The following is a 13,115-nucleotide window of genomic DNA, read 5'->3' on the forward strand; positions in this document are numbered from 1 at the left end:
AGCCTGGGTGCGGTCCTCTGAGTTTTTATCTCTGCCTTTCTCAGGAATATCTTCTGTGCCTCTCCAGTTTGAGAGGAGCTTGCTGACATAACTGTCCTTTTTTTCTTCTTTTTGTTTTTGGACCTCCCCAAATTCTTGAACTGAATTAGACCAAATGTTACTGATGATAAATGCAAAAATATTTTTTGTCAGTTTGAGTTTAGTGATGCTGCTTTACTCTGGATGACTGGAAAAGATAGAAATCTGGTATTTCTCTACCACCTGTAAGCAACCCTTCATGTATATCTCTGCTCTTAAACATCAACCTCTACGTGCCCCTTCTTTGCTGTTCCCTGTCCCTCATGTCCCTCATTCTTCTCTTTGCTGTTTTTTCACCCCTGCAGTTCTCTGACACCGTTTTCAGAGAGACTTAATAAGAATGCAGAGTAATAAGAATAAATGCAGAAATCTTACATGCATAAGAAGGAAACCACAGTCACTAATATTCAAAAGCTCCTTCTCATCCTGAATTATAGTGGCCTTCCTTCAGCACTGCAAAAGTGGTGAATAGAGGAAGCTGGAGCATGTTTTATAAAATGAAGTATGCTTATAAAACAGTCTTCTGGCAGGTTTTAGATTTCTCTTATGTGGGCAGAAATAATGCCACTTTGAAATCATTAAGTAAATGCATTTCAAATAGTCTCATAGAGAATCAGGTCCTTGGATTAAGCTCCAGTTTCCTGCAGCTTTTCTGTAGCATTTTCCTGTTTTCTAGTATGTTCTCCACTGTTGTGTAAAGAACCTTTCAGCAGCAGAGGGAAGTCATACACAGCATTATTAGATATGTCAGCTGATTAAGTGAAAAATGCCTACTGAGAGTGCCACAAGCTGTTATCTTTAACAGAGCAAGGGCATGATTTTAAAATTGAAATACATTTTTAAGTGAGATCCCTTTTACTGTTACCTTAACGAGGAACCCAAGCTTTTCAAGTGGAATTAGTCCTACTAATCATTGATAGGAAAATAATTACTGAATGTAGTCACTGAAAATGGGTGTCTGGGAATATGAATATCTAGTTGAAAGTTGATGTTTCTAGATCACTATATTACAGATTTTAGATGAGTTATGTGGATTTCAGGACTGTGGGGGGAAGGCAGTGGCTGTAGGAACATTAGGGCTGCCTGTTCTGCCCTGAAGGGAACCCATCTGTGAGCAGGACTTGAAGCCAACCCAGCCTGACGTCATGGAGAATTTTCTCTATTTCCTTTTGTGCGGTGATTTTTGTCCTACAGTTTGTTTCTTTGTCTCTGGAGAAAAGGGATTTCCATTGTCAACTCTTTGTTTGTTGTTGAGGCATGTCTTTTAACAAGCTCTTGGTTCCCTCGTGGTAGGTGGAGGCCTTATCATTGCTGAAATAATGAATGTATTTGTTATTCTCTACACAGTTTTAATAAGTTATAATTTTGATACATTTTTCTCATGCATTTGCAGAGGCACATACATTTGAAATTAGATGTGGTGTCTTTTGGTTTGTGGCGTGGGGTGTGGTAGTGATAGGAATATCCCAAATAAGAGAAGTCGTGGGAGGTGATAGATTTTGTGGAGGTTTTTTTTTTTTGTGTGGCAGGCACTTGGGAGCAGAACTCTGCACTTCTTTTCCCACACTTGGGGAAGTTGTATAACATGTGAGCATCTTGCAGGTCTGTGCACTCAGTCTTTCAGTCTTGTTTTTATATCTTTATTAATTTATTTGTGTTTAAAGCCAAGTAAGTATTTTGGTCCTGTTCTCTGGTTTTTGCTGAAATTATGGAAAACACAAGTGAGCATCTCTCTGGGTTAGCCAGGAGCCTTAAAGCAGATCCCCAGTCCTGACGCCAGGCGGGGGTGGTTCTGAAGAGATCTTAAATTGTTTTTCCTCTGTGCTTTAAACATAAACTGGCTTTTCTTCTAGACATGGCGTTCATCTTTCCAGTTTTGTTCTATTTCTCTTTTAACAGGCATGTCTGGCAAAAGGCAAATCCTGGTGTCCTTTACTGAGTTGTTGGTGCCCTGCTTTCCTTTTGATGAAGGATTTTGTTTTATAGATGGGCAGAAAGGCTGCAGAAAATATTTGGCACTATCAGTTCCCCTCCTGTTTTCTCAATAAGTGGTTATCGGGAGGAAAAAGAGACTGGATTTTATTATACTATTAATAGTTTTATGGCTTTTGGGTGAAAGGGCTGCTTTGGTTCCTGTATCTGGGAACAAATCCTTTGTGCAGCTGGAAGGGTGGTAATGCTGTGGTGCTGGTAATGCTCTGATGATTCTGGAGAGTGTTTTGATCTTTAATTTACTGTAGTTACTGCAGCTCCCAGCAACAGTCTGTGCAGAAAGGCAGCTATTCCTGTGGAGCCAAAGAATTGCTGCCCCCTTGATTGGTATCAGTTTTGCATGGAGAGACGTGGAAATGGCCTTGGCAAAGATGAGGAAAGCTGTGCTCCACTAGGTGGAGGTTGGGCAGAAAACTGCTCGTGCATTCCAGAGTGGCTCTTGGTTCTTGCATGTGTGAATTGCACTCAGTGGTGCAGTCTTACTGAAAGAACTCGAGGGTTTGGTGTAAAATCAAACACAACAAGGATGATTGCCACAGCACCTGAGCTTCCTCTGCACTTAAGATCCTTTGTGTGCCGTGTTTTCTTTCCCTAGACAGAAAAGAATAATTTAGACTTTTTTTTGTATGTGTGCATTTCAGATTGTGCAGTGAATGTCCACAAGAACTGCAGGAGTTTGCTGACTGAATGCAGCAGTATCAGACCCAAGGTGGGCTTTCCCATTTGTTCTTCTTTTATAATAACAAGGCTTGACATAATAAGTTTAATGTGTGCGAGTGGTTTAATTTACATCGGTACAGAATCTTGCCCTACATCTTTGAGGCATCAAGTAGTTATTAACTTGTTATTATAGTAATTAATGATAATGTGTGGAGGGAAAATAAAGTGAAACGTTTTATTGCTATACTATGAATTACTTAGCTTTTGTCCCAGAACTGTGACTAACCCCAAGAGTGCTCAAACTTATCACTTTTTTGAGGAATATAATTTAATTATATGGTACCTTAGAATGTTTTGCCATCTCAAAGCTGATGGAAGAGCATGAGGGGTGGAGGGGAATTTGGTCATAACAGTTGCATATTATTTCTAAGCTGGAAAATGCAGAATAAGTGATTTTATTTGGGAACTTGATGAACTTGGTCTTGCTATACTGTTTATTTTTTATCCCTGTCACTGTGGTGCCTGTGACTGCATGTAAGGTCTCAGGTTGTTTCACAGAGATGTCTATCTGTTGGGTTTTTTTGTTCTGGTATTGGTTTTGAAAATCATTTCCTCCCCCTTATAACTAATAATACTTGAGGGAGTTTTAGTTTGTTTTAACCTGCAAGTGCTGATGAGTTCAGAGACTGATAGTAGATTAGGGAGTACCGTGAGGGGGAAAAGAGAGAGCAGAACAGCTCAGACCTGAGCAATTAGAGGTTAGAGGAAGTGTGTTCAGGCATTGGTGATATAGAATGTAACTCTTCTGAGGGCAGAAATGTTCTTGTGGGGGTTTTGATATATAATTTTAAACATCTCAGGGCATTGTGAATTTTCCTTTCAAACTGAAAAATTCACTTGCTCTGGTGCTTTAATTTCCACTCTTCACCACCCAAAACCTCATGGTTGAATCAGCCCTGACAAACCACTCCTGAAGAGAGCAGGGAGGGAGTGGTGGCACAAAATGGGGTGAAGAATTCAGTCAGGAATGGGAACCCCAAAGGGAAGCTCCCCAAAAGCCATTTGTTACAGCCTGTATTATTTATTAATTTCTTTGCATCTTTGATAACTTTTATCTCAATGGTTTTTAATATCCTAGTGTTGCAAGAAGGATGAAGCTTAGCAAGGATTACCAGAGATGCAACTTGAAATGGACATTCTGAATTTTGGTTGAAAGTGGCTGGATTAGTTTAGTCAGTATTGCTAGGAACTAAACAACAGCAAAGTGAAGACTGTCAATATGAAGGAGTTGCTTTTGTTTCATAAATTAATTATCATAGCTTTAATTCAGCTGTAGTTTCAGTTTTGGTTCTATTTCAGCCTGATTTATACTTTGTGGAATTTAATACAAAGTCTTAATGTCTATATGTCATTCGTCTGGCACATGAAAAAATCAAACCTGTTATTGTATTAAATCTTTTATATTCTTAGTGAACATCTTCACTTACAGTTAATACTATAGGATAGGAAAAATCTGATTCATTTTGGACTGAAAGTTTGGTCTGGATGTGTAAGAATATTGTATTTTTTCCTATAGCAGAAAGACTTGCAGCACAGACCTTCTGGATCTCCACAAAGTTCGCCCCAGTGCATTTCCCCAGGTTTGTACTAAAGAATGATTTCTGTGCTCAAGGCTTATCTGTTCGATTGCATTTTTTTTCTTTAATATGTTTTAAAGGCTATACATGGTGTGTTATTGAAGTATAGAGAAGGTCTCTTTTAATAAGATGGTTTCATTTTTTTTTCTATTGGGAATGGCTTAGAGGCTCCTAGCAATCTCCTGTGTGTTTTTATCTTTTTATCTTTTTATTTTTCTTTATACCTTCTTGCTGTGTAACCTCAAAATATCATGGTGAAAAGGGATCAATAAGCTCGTTTTTCATTGATTGTCTATTCTCTGGCCTCTGAAAAGACTAGAACTGTGAACTTTGTTTTACATCAGATTTTCATAATTGTCTATTTAAAACTTGCCTGCAGCTAGTGGTTGCTAGAAATCTCTAAGACAAGCTAGCACTAATGGTCTGAACATAAATCTTTGTTGAAACAAAGTGAGGAAAAAGGATCTGGGAGGAAAAAAGAACAAGAAGAAAGAACATCTGTAGTGCAGCATAGGCTTTGAAATATCTTTTTGCTCCTGGAAAAGACCTTCCCAGTCATGGGTGTATTAAGTGGCATTTTAATTTTACAAGATGTTACAAGGTCTGCATTAACAGAACAGGTGAGTGTCAAACACAGCTGACTTGGATGTCTGAGCATCACTTTGGGTGTTTCAGGTGTTTTCAGGTACCATTTGCATTGCAAGGTGTCCTCTTCATGAAATGATTCTTCCCAAGAGGCAGCACAGGGGATAATTGTTATAAGGAGATAAGTGGCTGTTTGCATTACCCAGAATGGGTCTGTGCATTTAGGAGAAAGTGCAGAGACTAAAATAGGAAGCAAGGGCTAATGAAAATAGGAGAAGTTGTCTGTAGGGCTGGTCTGTGTGAGGGGAGCAGCGATCGATGTGGGGCACAGCAGTGTGCAGACAGTGCTAATTGAACTCAGAAAATGGCTTGTGGGCCGTGCAGACTCTGCTAGGCAGTCAGTACTCATTTTCCTTAGTCAAAAGCAGAAGCTGGAAATTAAAGGAACAGCTAATAGCCTGGACATTGTATGTTGTTAGCCACAGCATAACCCTGCAGACAGCAGTGCCTGGCAAAAAACTCCAAAGATACTGTCGCAATATAAAAGAAAAATTCATTTTAAGAGAGGTATAAACTGTGTTGTGTGTCCCTATCCCTCTCCCCTTGTTTTGCCTGTGGAGATTTTTAAGTCTTGCCTATCCTTGTGTAACTGAACTTTGTTCCTGGCTTGTGGAGCACAAAAAGAGAACTTGAGGGCAAATAATTTCAGTACTTCCCCAAATGGAAGCACAGGGACATTGGTTATTAAGCCTTTGTTTAAGAAATCTGACTGGGCAAATCTTTCAGATATTTAATTTGTCTCCTTTTGGGGCTTGGAGTGGGTGGAAGGGACTCAGTTTACCCAGTTTGTTGTAGACTGACATTGTACTGTGTGTGTAGCCAGGAGGTTTCTAACCCAAACAGGTTTTGGGAAAGGTATTTCCAGCAGGAAAAGATATGGTGATATAATTTCTATTAAATGTCATTGATGACACCTCCCTTGTGGCCCCAAAACAATTCTTCTGTCAATGAAGATGAGAGACAAGCATGTATAGAGCATGGGATATGAAAAAATGTGGAAAAACCTGTTTCATGACAAGAGCCACAAATACCTTGATTTAACTGTGCTTCATTGAGCAAGGCAGAAGTGGGAGAGAGAATTATTAGTGAAGGTACACTGAGGAGGGTGGGCTGAAAAAGGGGAACTTTTAGGGCTGGGTGGACACCAATGTTTTTACTAGAAAAGTGATGCATAAGCCTTATCTGGGAACTGATGGCCCCCTTGAATTGCTAAAGCAGCAGCCCCCTGGTCCTGGAGCAGCCCTCTGGACATGGGACTGGGAGAGGAACTGGGTCTGTCCCTGCAGTGACAGAGCCTGGGGTTCAGGGATCCCTGACATCCCACTCCCATGTCCTTAAAAGCTCTTTGAAAAAGGGCAGCTACAAACCTTGTCAGGGATCAATTCTAAAGATTGTCTGGCTGAGTTTTCATCTTTGACTTCCCTAAAGTTCCTTTTTTCAAAGGATGTATTTTGTCTCCCGTTCCATATCATTTATTACAGACATTAGTACTAAATAATTGTATCCATTTTTAATAAGTCTATTACAGGCTTCCATGTATTGTGTAATAGTGATTAAAGTTTCAAATATCTTTCCAGTTCACAGTCTGTCTAGATTTAAAAAGCATTAAAAAGCTGCAGTATTAAAATTAAATTTAGCTCTGGTATCTATTATGTGCAGTGTGTGTGCATGCAGATATAAATCACTGTGGGCAATAAGCATCGCAAAGAACTTGTGGGTTTTTTTTCTGTGATCTCTGATTTTTCTTGTTTGCCATGAAATGTTCTGTGCCCTTATACGGTGGGGTGTGAATAATTGTGTGTAGGTTCTGGTGTTTTACTAAAAGAGAAGATACTTTGCAATTTCCACACTAAATGGGCACAGTAGGGACCAATTTCCTGCACTTCAGACCTGCTGATTTAGCCAATACAGTAAGTTAAGTGGCAGCTTTACATTTCTAGAAGGATCACAGGTAGTATAAAAACAGAGCATCTCTGGGGCCACTTTACTGTGCCAGGTCTGAGGGCAGCCAGTGGTGAGCATGGGGAATACAAATTCAAAAAGCAGCGGCAGAAGCAATGCGATTCCAGCTCACCCTGAGCTGTCTTTTTGTGGTTCCTTTTCAAGAAAATGGAATGAGAATGTTTTTTTGGACAATGAGCTCCTCACATCCAAGATCCTGTCAGTTCTCCGGCCGCATTCCGAGCGAGGGCTGAGAGCAGGCGAGCTGCAGTGCACGCCTCATTTTCTGAGTACCAATTCCATTTTTGCCTCTTTAGCCACTTCTCTGAAGGAGCAGCCCCGAAGTCTTCTCCTGGGACCGGATGGCACCCCAGCACTGTCCCGGAACCTCGGGATGACTATCGCCCAAAGAGGACATTCCCAGCCTTCACTGAACACTGCTGGAGCTGTTAATAAATTTGGGTGAGTAAAATGCTTCTCTTCAAATCCACTGGTTCAGCTGACCCCCTCTCCCCCCCACAGTGTGCAAAATAAAATGAGAACTCACATCGTGTTTTCAAGCTCAAAAGTTTCACTGAGCTTTTAATTCTGAAAGTTTTTTCCCTGAACAATGCATTTTATTTTCCTTTTTTTTTCTTCTGTCTTTAGTCCCTCTGTCCTGTGTCACAAAAGATACTGTATAAAATAGTGCAGTATTTGAGTGTTTCTGTCTAGATTATGGTTTACATGGACGTATTTGTCTTGAGAACTGCTGTGAAATTCAGTGATCTTGTCTAGGTTGGGCTGGTGCTGGCTGGTGTAGGAGGCAGCAGTGTTTTAAATTGCTGAATGCCTTCATTAAAATAGTAGTCAAACTCAAGGCTATCTGCTGTTTTAAGTAGCTATTTACTTTTGATGTGCTCCAGTTATGCTCCCTTGCCAGTGAAAGTGCCCTTTGTACTCTGAACTGGCTGTGGCTTGTCACCAGGTGATGTCCTTGTAAACTGTCATACCAGAAGTTACAAGCTTTGCTCATGCTGCTCTAATTAAACTGCAGTATTTCAGCGTTGGAGTTGCTAAATTGATCTAACTGTTTAAAGAGCACAGTGATATTTATTTATTGTAAGATAATTGCACTATAGTTTAGGAAAGATGTTTGTTAAAGAAGTTGGATTTTTTTTTTAATTTTAATTGTTCTGGTCTAATTTCTTTGGCCATTTAGGCTAATTTCAGGAGACATGGATGAAGGGGATTCAGGCTTTATAAAATTTAAGCAGACTTCAGATGACGTTGTCTCGCTTGCACCTTCAACAGCAGACTCCATTTTTCTGGAAGGTATGGAATTTCTGTGCTTTTCAGGATTGTAATACAACTTCTCCCACGGGTTTGAAAGCAGCATCAAGGTGTTTTTGCTTTTGTTGTTGTCACTGATGGTAAAGAGGGATATGGTGAGAAGCAATTTTAATAATTGAAATTGAATGTGCTTTTGGTCTAGATGCATATTCTGTGTCCCTCCGGAGTGAAATAGAAACAGATGCTCATGAGTTTGAGGCAGAGTCTTGGAGTGTTGCAGTGGAACAGCCTTATGCAAAAAGGCAAAGGAAAGACATTATAAAAAGGCAAGATGTCATTTATGGTAAGAGCACTTGTTATTCTTAAAACTTCTTCTATTTCATAGTGCCACTGTTGTGAAACAAAGCAGAAATCGTTTTTGTTGGTTCCCATTTTGACTTGTGCTTGAAAGCTAAAACTGAATGATGGTTTTTGAGTCTGTTATCTGCATTAATGTGTGTAATTCCTTGTGTGAATGCCTTTAAGCATCCCGTGGGTTTCAGTAGGGCTCTGTAAGTGGCAAAGCCCAGCTGTACAATGAGGGAACAGCTCAACTGCCACTGGGAGATGTCCTTAAATAAGCAGGGTCAGTTGCTGCTGGTTTGGGATATTAGCAAGGCAAATTTAAGAGCTTCACATGAGTGATGCAAAGACTGTAGTGAAGGGGATGATCGTGGCTTTCAGAGCCTGGTCTTATGTCTCAGTGCTCACTGCACAGCACATAAACGACTTGTGATTTTATTTCTGTGCTTCCCCTTGCCCAGAACTAATGCAGACTGAAATGCACCATGTTAGGACACTGAAAATAATGCTGAAGGTGTACTCCAAAGCCATGAGAGAGGAGCTGCAGTTCTCAAATGCAGTCATCAACAAGCTCTTTCCCTGTGTGGATGAGCTGCTGGAGATGCACGGGCAGTTCCTGCTCCAGCTGAAGGAGAGACGAAAAGAATCCTTGGAAGAAGGCAGTGACCGAAATTATATAATCCAGAACATTGGAGACCTCTTGGTAAAACAGGTGTGAATTAAATCCTACCAATGATGTTGACACTATAAAGCTTTTTAAAAGCTACCTGTGAGGGTAAAGTTGTGTGATGCAAAGATTAATTTCATCCTGGGTTTATGGTTCTGTTCCCAGTTAATATGGGAGCATGACTCCCAGGAATATACCTAGTCACAAATAACATGAAATGGTCATTAAATGTTCTTTGGGCATGCACATATACACGCTGTGGGATATGTGACTTGTTTGGTTCTATTTTTCATCTGTTCCAAGAGTAAAATAACATATTCTTTTTGTCCATTCCAAACTTGACTCTCCTTCACATAAAATCAAACTTCTTTGTTCTGATCTTTTAAAAATATAGCCAAGATCCTTTGAGCTCATGGCAGCTTTAGCACCATGCTGGCATGGAGTGGATGCAACAATTTCTATCATATATCATTACCATATTTTCTTTTCCCTTCAACTTTTACAGTTCACAGACTTTTTAAGTGAAGAGGTCCAGAAATCCTTTTAAAAAATTCTCATAATTACAACCATCATATAATATTTGGTTATCTTGTGGCATTCCAAGCCCTCACATGTCACACTGCATAAATCTCATTTCTGGTACAGAAGAAATTGAAATACAGGAAAAGTGTCTCAGAAACCATGTTAAACCTGGGGCTTATAGTGGAGGTAGGTTTACTCTGAATGATTAATGTTTTTCATTCTTCTGTTTCCAATTAGTTTTCAGGTGAAAATGGGGAGAGAATGAAAGAAAAATATGGTGTGTTCTGTTGTGGACACAATGAAGCTGTTAGCCATTACAAAGACCTGCTCCAAAGCAATAAGAAGTTTCAAAACTTAATAAAGGTAAACAGTAACCAGAAATCTCCCATTCTGACTATGTAAAATATACTTCACTGCTTTGGGCTTTATTTTATACTTGAAGATCTCTCAAATGTGAATGAGCAGGGTCAGAGGCATATTCTCATTATTTGGGTTATGAGCTTCTTGTATTTTAGATCTTTTGAGCTATTTGGAGACAAAACCACAGTTAGTAAGTGTTACATTTGAGGCAGGCTCTTGAGAGCATCTAGGACTGGGGAATAAAGTATTTGTTCTATTCAGGGCTCTGTCCTGCTGTGTGGCCATCAGGGTAAATTGGTTTGTTAATAAATTAAATCAATGATAAATGCTGTTGATGAGCTGCTGTAGGAAAAGCAGGGACTCTTAGTCTGGTTTTGCTCACACCATCATCTTTCCAAACCCAGAGGATTGCCTTCAGGGTGGTTTGCTGCACACTTTAATGTGCCGTTAATAGGAAAGGCTGAAGAGACGCGGCCCAAGTGTAAGCTGTAACCTGAATCTCAGATGGCTTTGCAGAGGCCTAAATATTCTCATTTTCCAGTCACCAGTAAGTGATACTGTGTGAACTTTCCAGCATAGCTCTGTACTTACAGCTCATCTTAGCCAGGCGCCTTGAAAATGAGAGCCCTTCACTTCTAAGGAACTAAATCAGTGACCAGAGTTTTAAAACATGTGGCTTCAGTCCTGGTAGAGAAAGATCTTGGTAGTGTTCTCCTGCTGCCAGGTGTGTGCTGTACCTGCAGTCAGATTAACTGGTGCTTTACAGTCCTTCCTTTCAAAACAGGAATGTGTTTCTGTAGGTCAGGCTATTGTGGAGCATGCAGTGGTAAAATAAACACTAAATTTCTTCATTATTGATCTAATTTGACTGATAGGTGGTTGGGTCAGGTTTTAAAACCACAGAACTTCTCTATGTATTTAAGGTCTGACCCTGTTACAAAGTTAGCAACAGGCAGTCAGTTCAGATTTGGAAGTTTCCCTGAGGGGCTTCACATTTAGTTAACGGTAGTTGAAAACAATACCTAAGATATTTTCCTGTGATAAAGGCAATTTTTTGAATGCTGTCAGGGGTTTTGGTTTAGTAGAAGAGTGCAGATAATTTCATGGTGCCGTGTCTAATGTGCAGAAGTGTTTTAGGGCAGAAAGCATGTGAATGGAGAGGGAATTAGAAGAGCACCATACACAGGGGGTGTGACAAGCTTGTCTTGTTTTCTAGAAAATAGGGAACTGCTCCATCGTGAGGAGGCTGGGTGTTCAGGAGTGCATCCTCCTGGTCACCCAGCGCATCACCAAGTACCCGGTCCTCGTGGAACGGATCATTCAGAACACAGAAGGTGGGATGGTTCCTGGAAGCCTCACAGTTATCTGTTGGCCCTTTTTCTGCCGTGTTTTGCATGTTGTTACCTCAGACAGGCTGTTTGTTACCTGCTTTCTCATTTCTGATCTGGCTGATGATGCCAGATCAGTCTCACCTCAGAGGGTCAAGAGAATCAGAGAATGGTTTGAGTTGGAAGGAACCTTAAATCTCATCTCATTCCACCCCCTGCCATGGGCAGGGACACCTTCTGCTGTTCCAGGCTGCTCCAAGCCCTGTCCAGCCTGGCCTTGGACACTTCCAGGAGTCCATGGGCAGCCACAGCTGCTCTGGGCACCCTGTGCCAGGGCCTGCCCACCCTCAGAGTGGGGAATTTCTTCTCAATATCCCATCAAACCCTGCCCTTCTTCAGCTTAAAGCCATTCCCCCTTGTCTCAAGTCACTCGAGGCCCTCTCTCCATCTTTCCTGTAGGTTCCATTCAGTCCACACTTAGATCACTCTGAAATTTCTCTTCTCCAGGCTGAACAATCCCAATTCTCCCATCCTCTCCTCAGAGGAGAAGAGCAGCATTTAAAGTCTGCAACCACAAACCCATAGTAGTTAAACCTGTCGGTTCATTAGCTTTTCAGAGCTTTAGGTTATTAAAGATTATTATTAGGTTATTAGAGCTCTTAGAAAATATTGTTAGATGTCCAGTATGGAACCCTTATGCTAAAATATGTTTGGATGGCTCATGTCTTATATTCCAAAGTCGAAAATGTGGCTGACTGCTTCTCTTTTCCCTTAGCTGGAACTCGAGATTACGAAGAGCTGACCCAGGCCCTTGCTTTAATTAAGGACACCATCACCCATGTAGATGCCATGGTAAATGAGTGTGAGAAGGGGCAGCGACTCAAGGAGATCATGCACAAAATGGAGCTAAAATCATCTGGGAAATGCAAGAACGGGCTTTTGTTCCGGAAGGATGACATGGGCCAGAGGCGGCTCCTCCTGGATGGGATGCTGTACTGGAAAGCTGCATCAGGGCGGCTCAAAGGTACAGCACCAGCAAGGGCAAAAACACAACTGGGAAACAAGATTTATGTTGTTTGTTTTTTTTTTTTTTAGTAACTGTTTATTACTGATCGATTGGGTATAAAATAAGATGACAATAACCTGCTTGTTTAATAGGATATTGGAGGAAATAGCACTTGTTCTATTCTTGGCTTGTCCAATAAGCATCTCTGTAATGGTGCATGATAAGTTCCTTATGCTGTTTGCTTATTATCTGGCTGATCTGCTTCCCAATTCAAGAGGGAAGTCTTCAGATGGATGACAAAGCTTTGAGTCATCCTGACTTAGTCTCCTGTGGAAAGGCATTATCTTGTGCGAGCTCTGCTTCACACTTTGCAAAACCTGTGTCATGTCAGCCGCATGACACTTAATTCTGCATTTGCCAGAAAATCAAAGCAGAGGCCATCAGGGAATATTTGAGCAGCTTCATTGCTCAAGTGTTCAGGGAGAAGCTTCAGTGGCACAGAAAGTGCAGCCAGGAGTAGGTGGGACTCTGAATGGCTGCAGTTCCAGAAGAATCTGCTGTTGAGAGAGACATGTTCCCACTGGAGTGCTGGAGTCCATGTGTAGGATGTCTGTGTGGGTGTTCTCAAGCTTTAAATGAGCTCTGTTTAAATCAGCTGGTTCTGC

General features: G+C 40.9%; 1 protein-coding gene across 7 annotated transcripts in view; it reads left to right on the forward strand.

Annotated features, from left to right (window-relative positions):
• Positions 1–13,115, forward strand: part of ARHGEF18 (Rho/Rac guanine nucleotide exchange factor 18) — a 50,016-nt gene that overhangs the window by 22,002 nt on the left and 14,899 nt on the right. For 3 of the 7 annotated variants that reach the window (XM_088067646.1, XM_014259957.2, XM_014259959.2), the window contains 9 exons: positions 2,712–2,779; positions 4,307–4,370; positions 7,271–7,415; positions 8,155–8,267; positions 8,428–8,568; positions 9,029–9,279; positions 9,994–10,119; positions 11,333–11,450; positions 12,220–12,468. In XM_088067646.1, coding sequence (XP_087923772.1) covers positions 2,712–2,779; positions 4,307–4,370; positions 7,271–7,415; positions 8,155–8,267; positions 8,428–8,568; positions 9,029–9,279; positions 9,994–10,119; positions 11,333–11,450; positions 12,220–12,468 — 1,275 coding nt within the window. Of the gene's footprint in view, positions 1–2,710; positions 2,780–4,306; positions 4,371–5,178; positions 5,520–7,270; positions 7,416–8,154; positions 8,268–8,427; positions 8,569–9,028; positions 9,280–9,993; positions 10,120–11,332; positions 11,451–12,219; positions 12,469–13,115 lie in introns of those variants that run through there. The other 4 variants (XM_014259956.2, XM_088067648.1, XM_088067645.1 and 1 more) reach the window with 3 other exon arrangements.

The sequence above is a fragment of the Pseudopodoces humilis genome, chromosome 28 (assembly GCF_049639895.1).
Source record: "Pseudopodoces humilis isolate 2021_Gansu_Grassland_sample_001 chromosome 28, ASM4963989v1, whole genome shotgun sequence".
Taxonomy (NCBI): Eukaryota; Metazoa; Chordata; class Aves; order Passeriformes; family Paridae; genus Pseudopodoces; species Pseudopodoces humilis.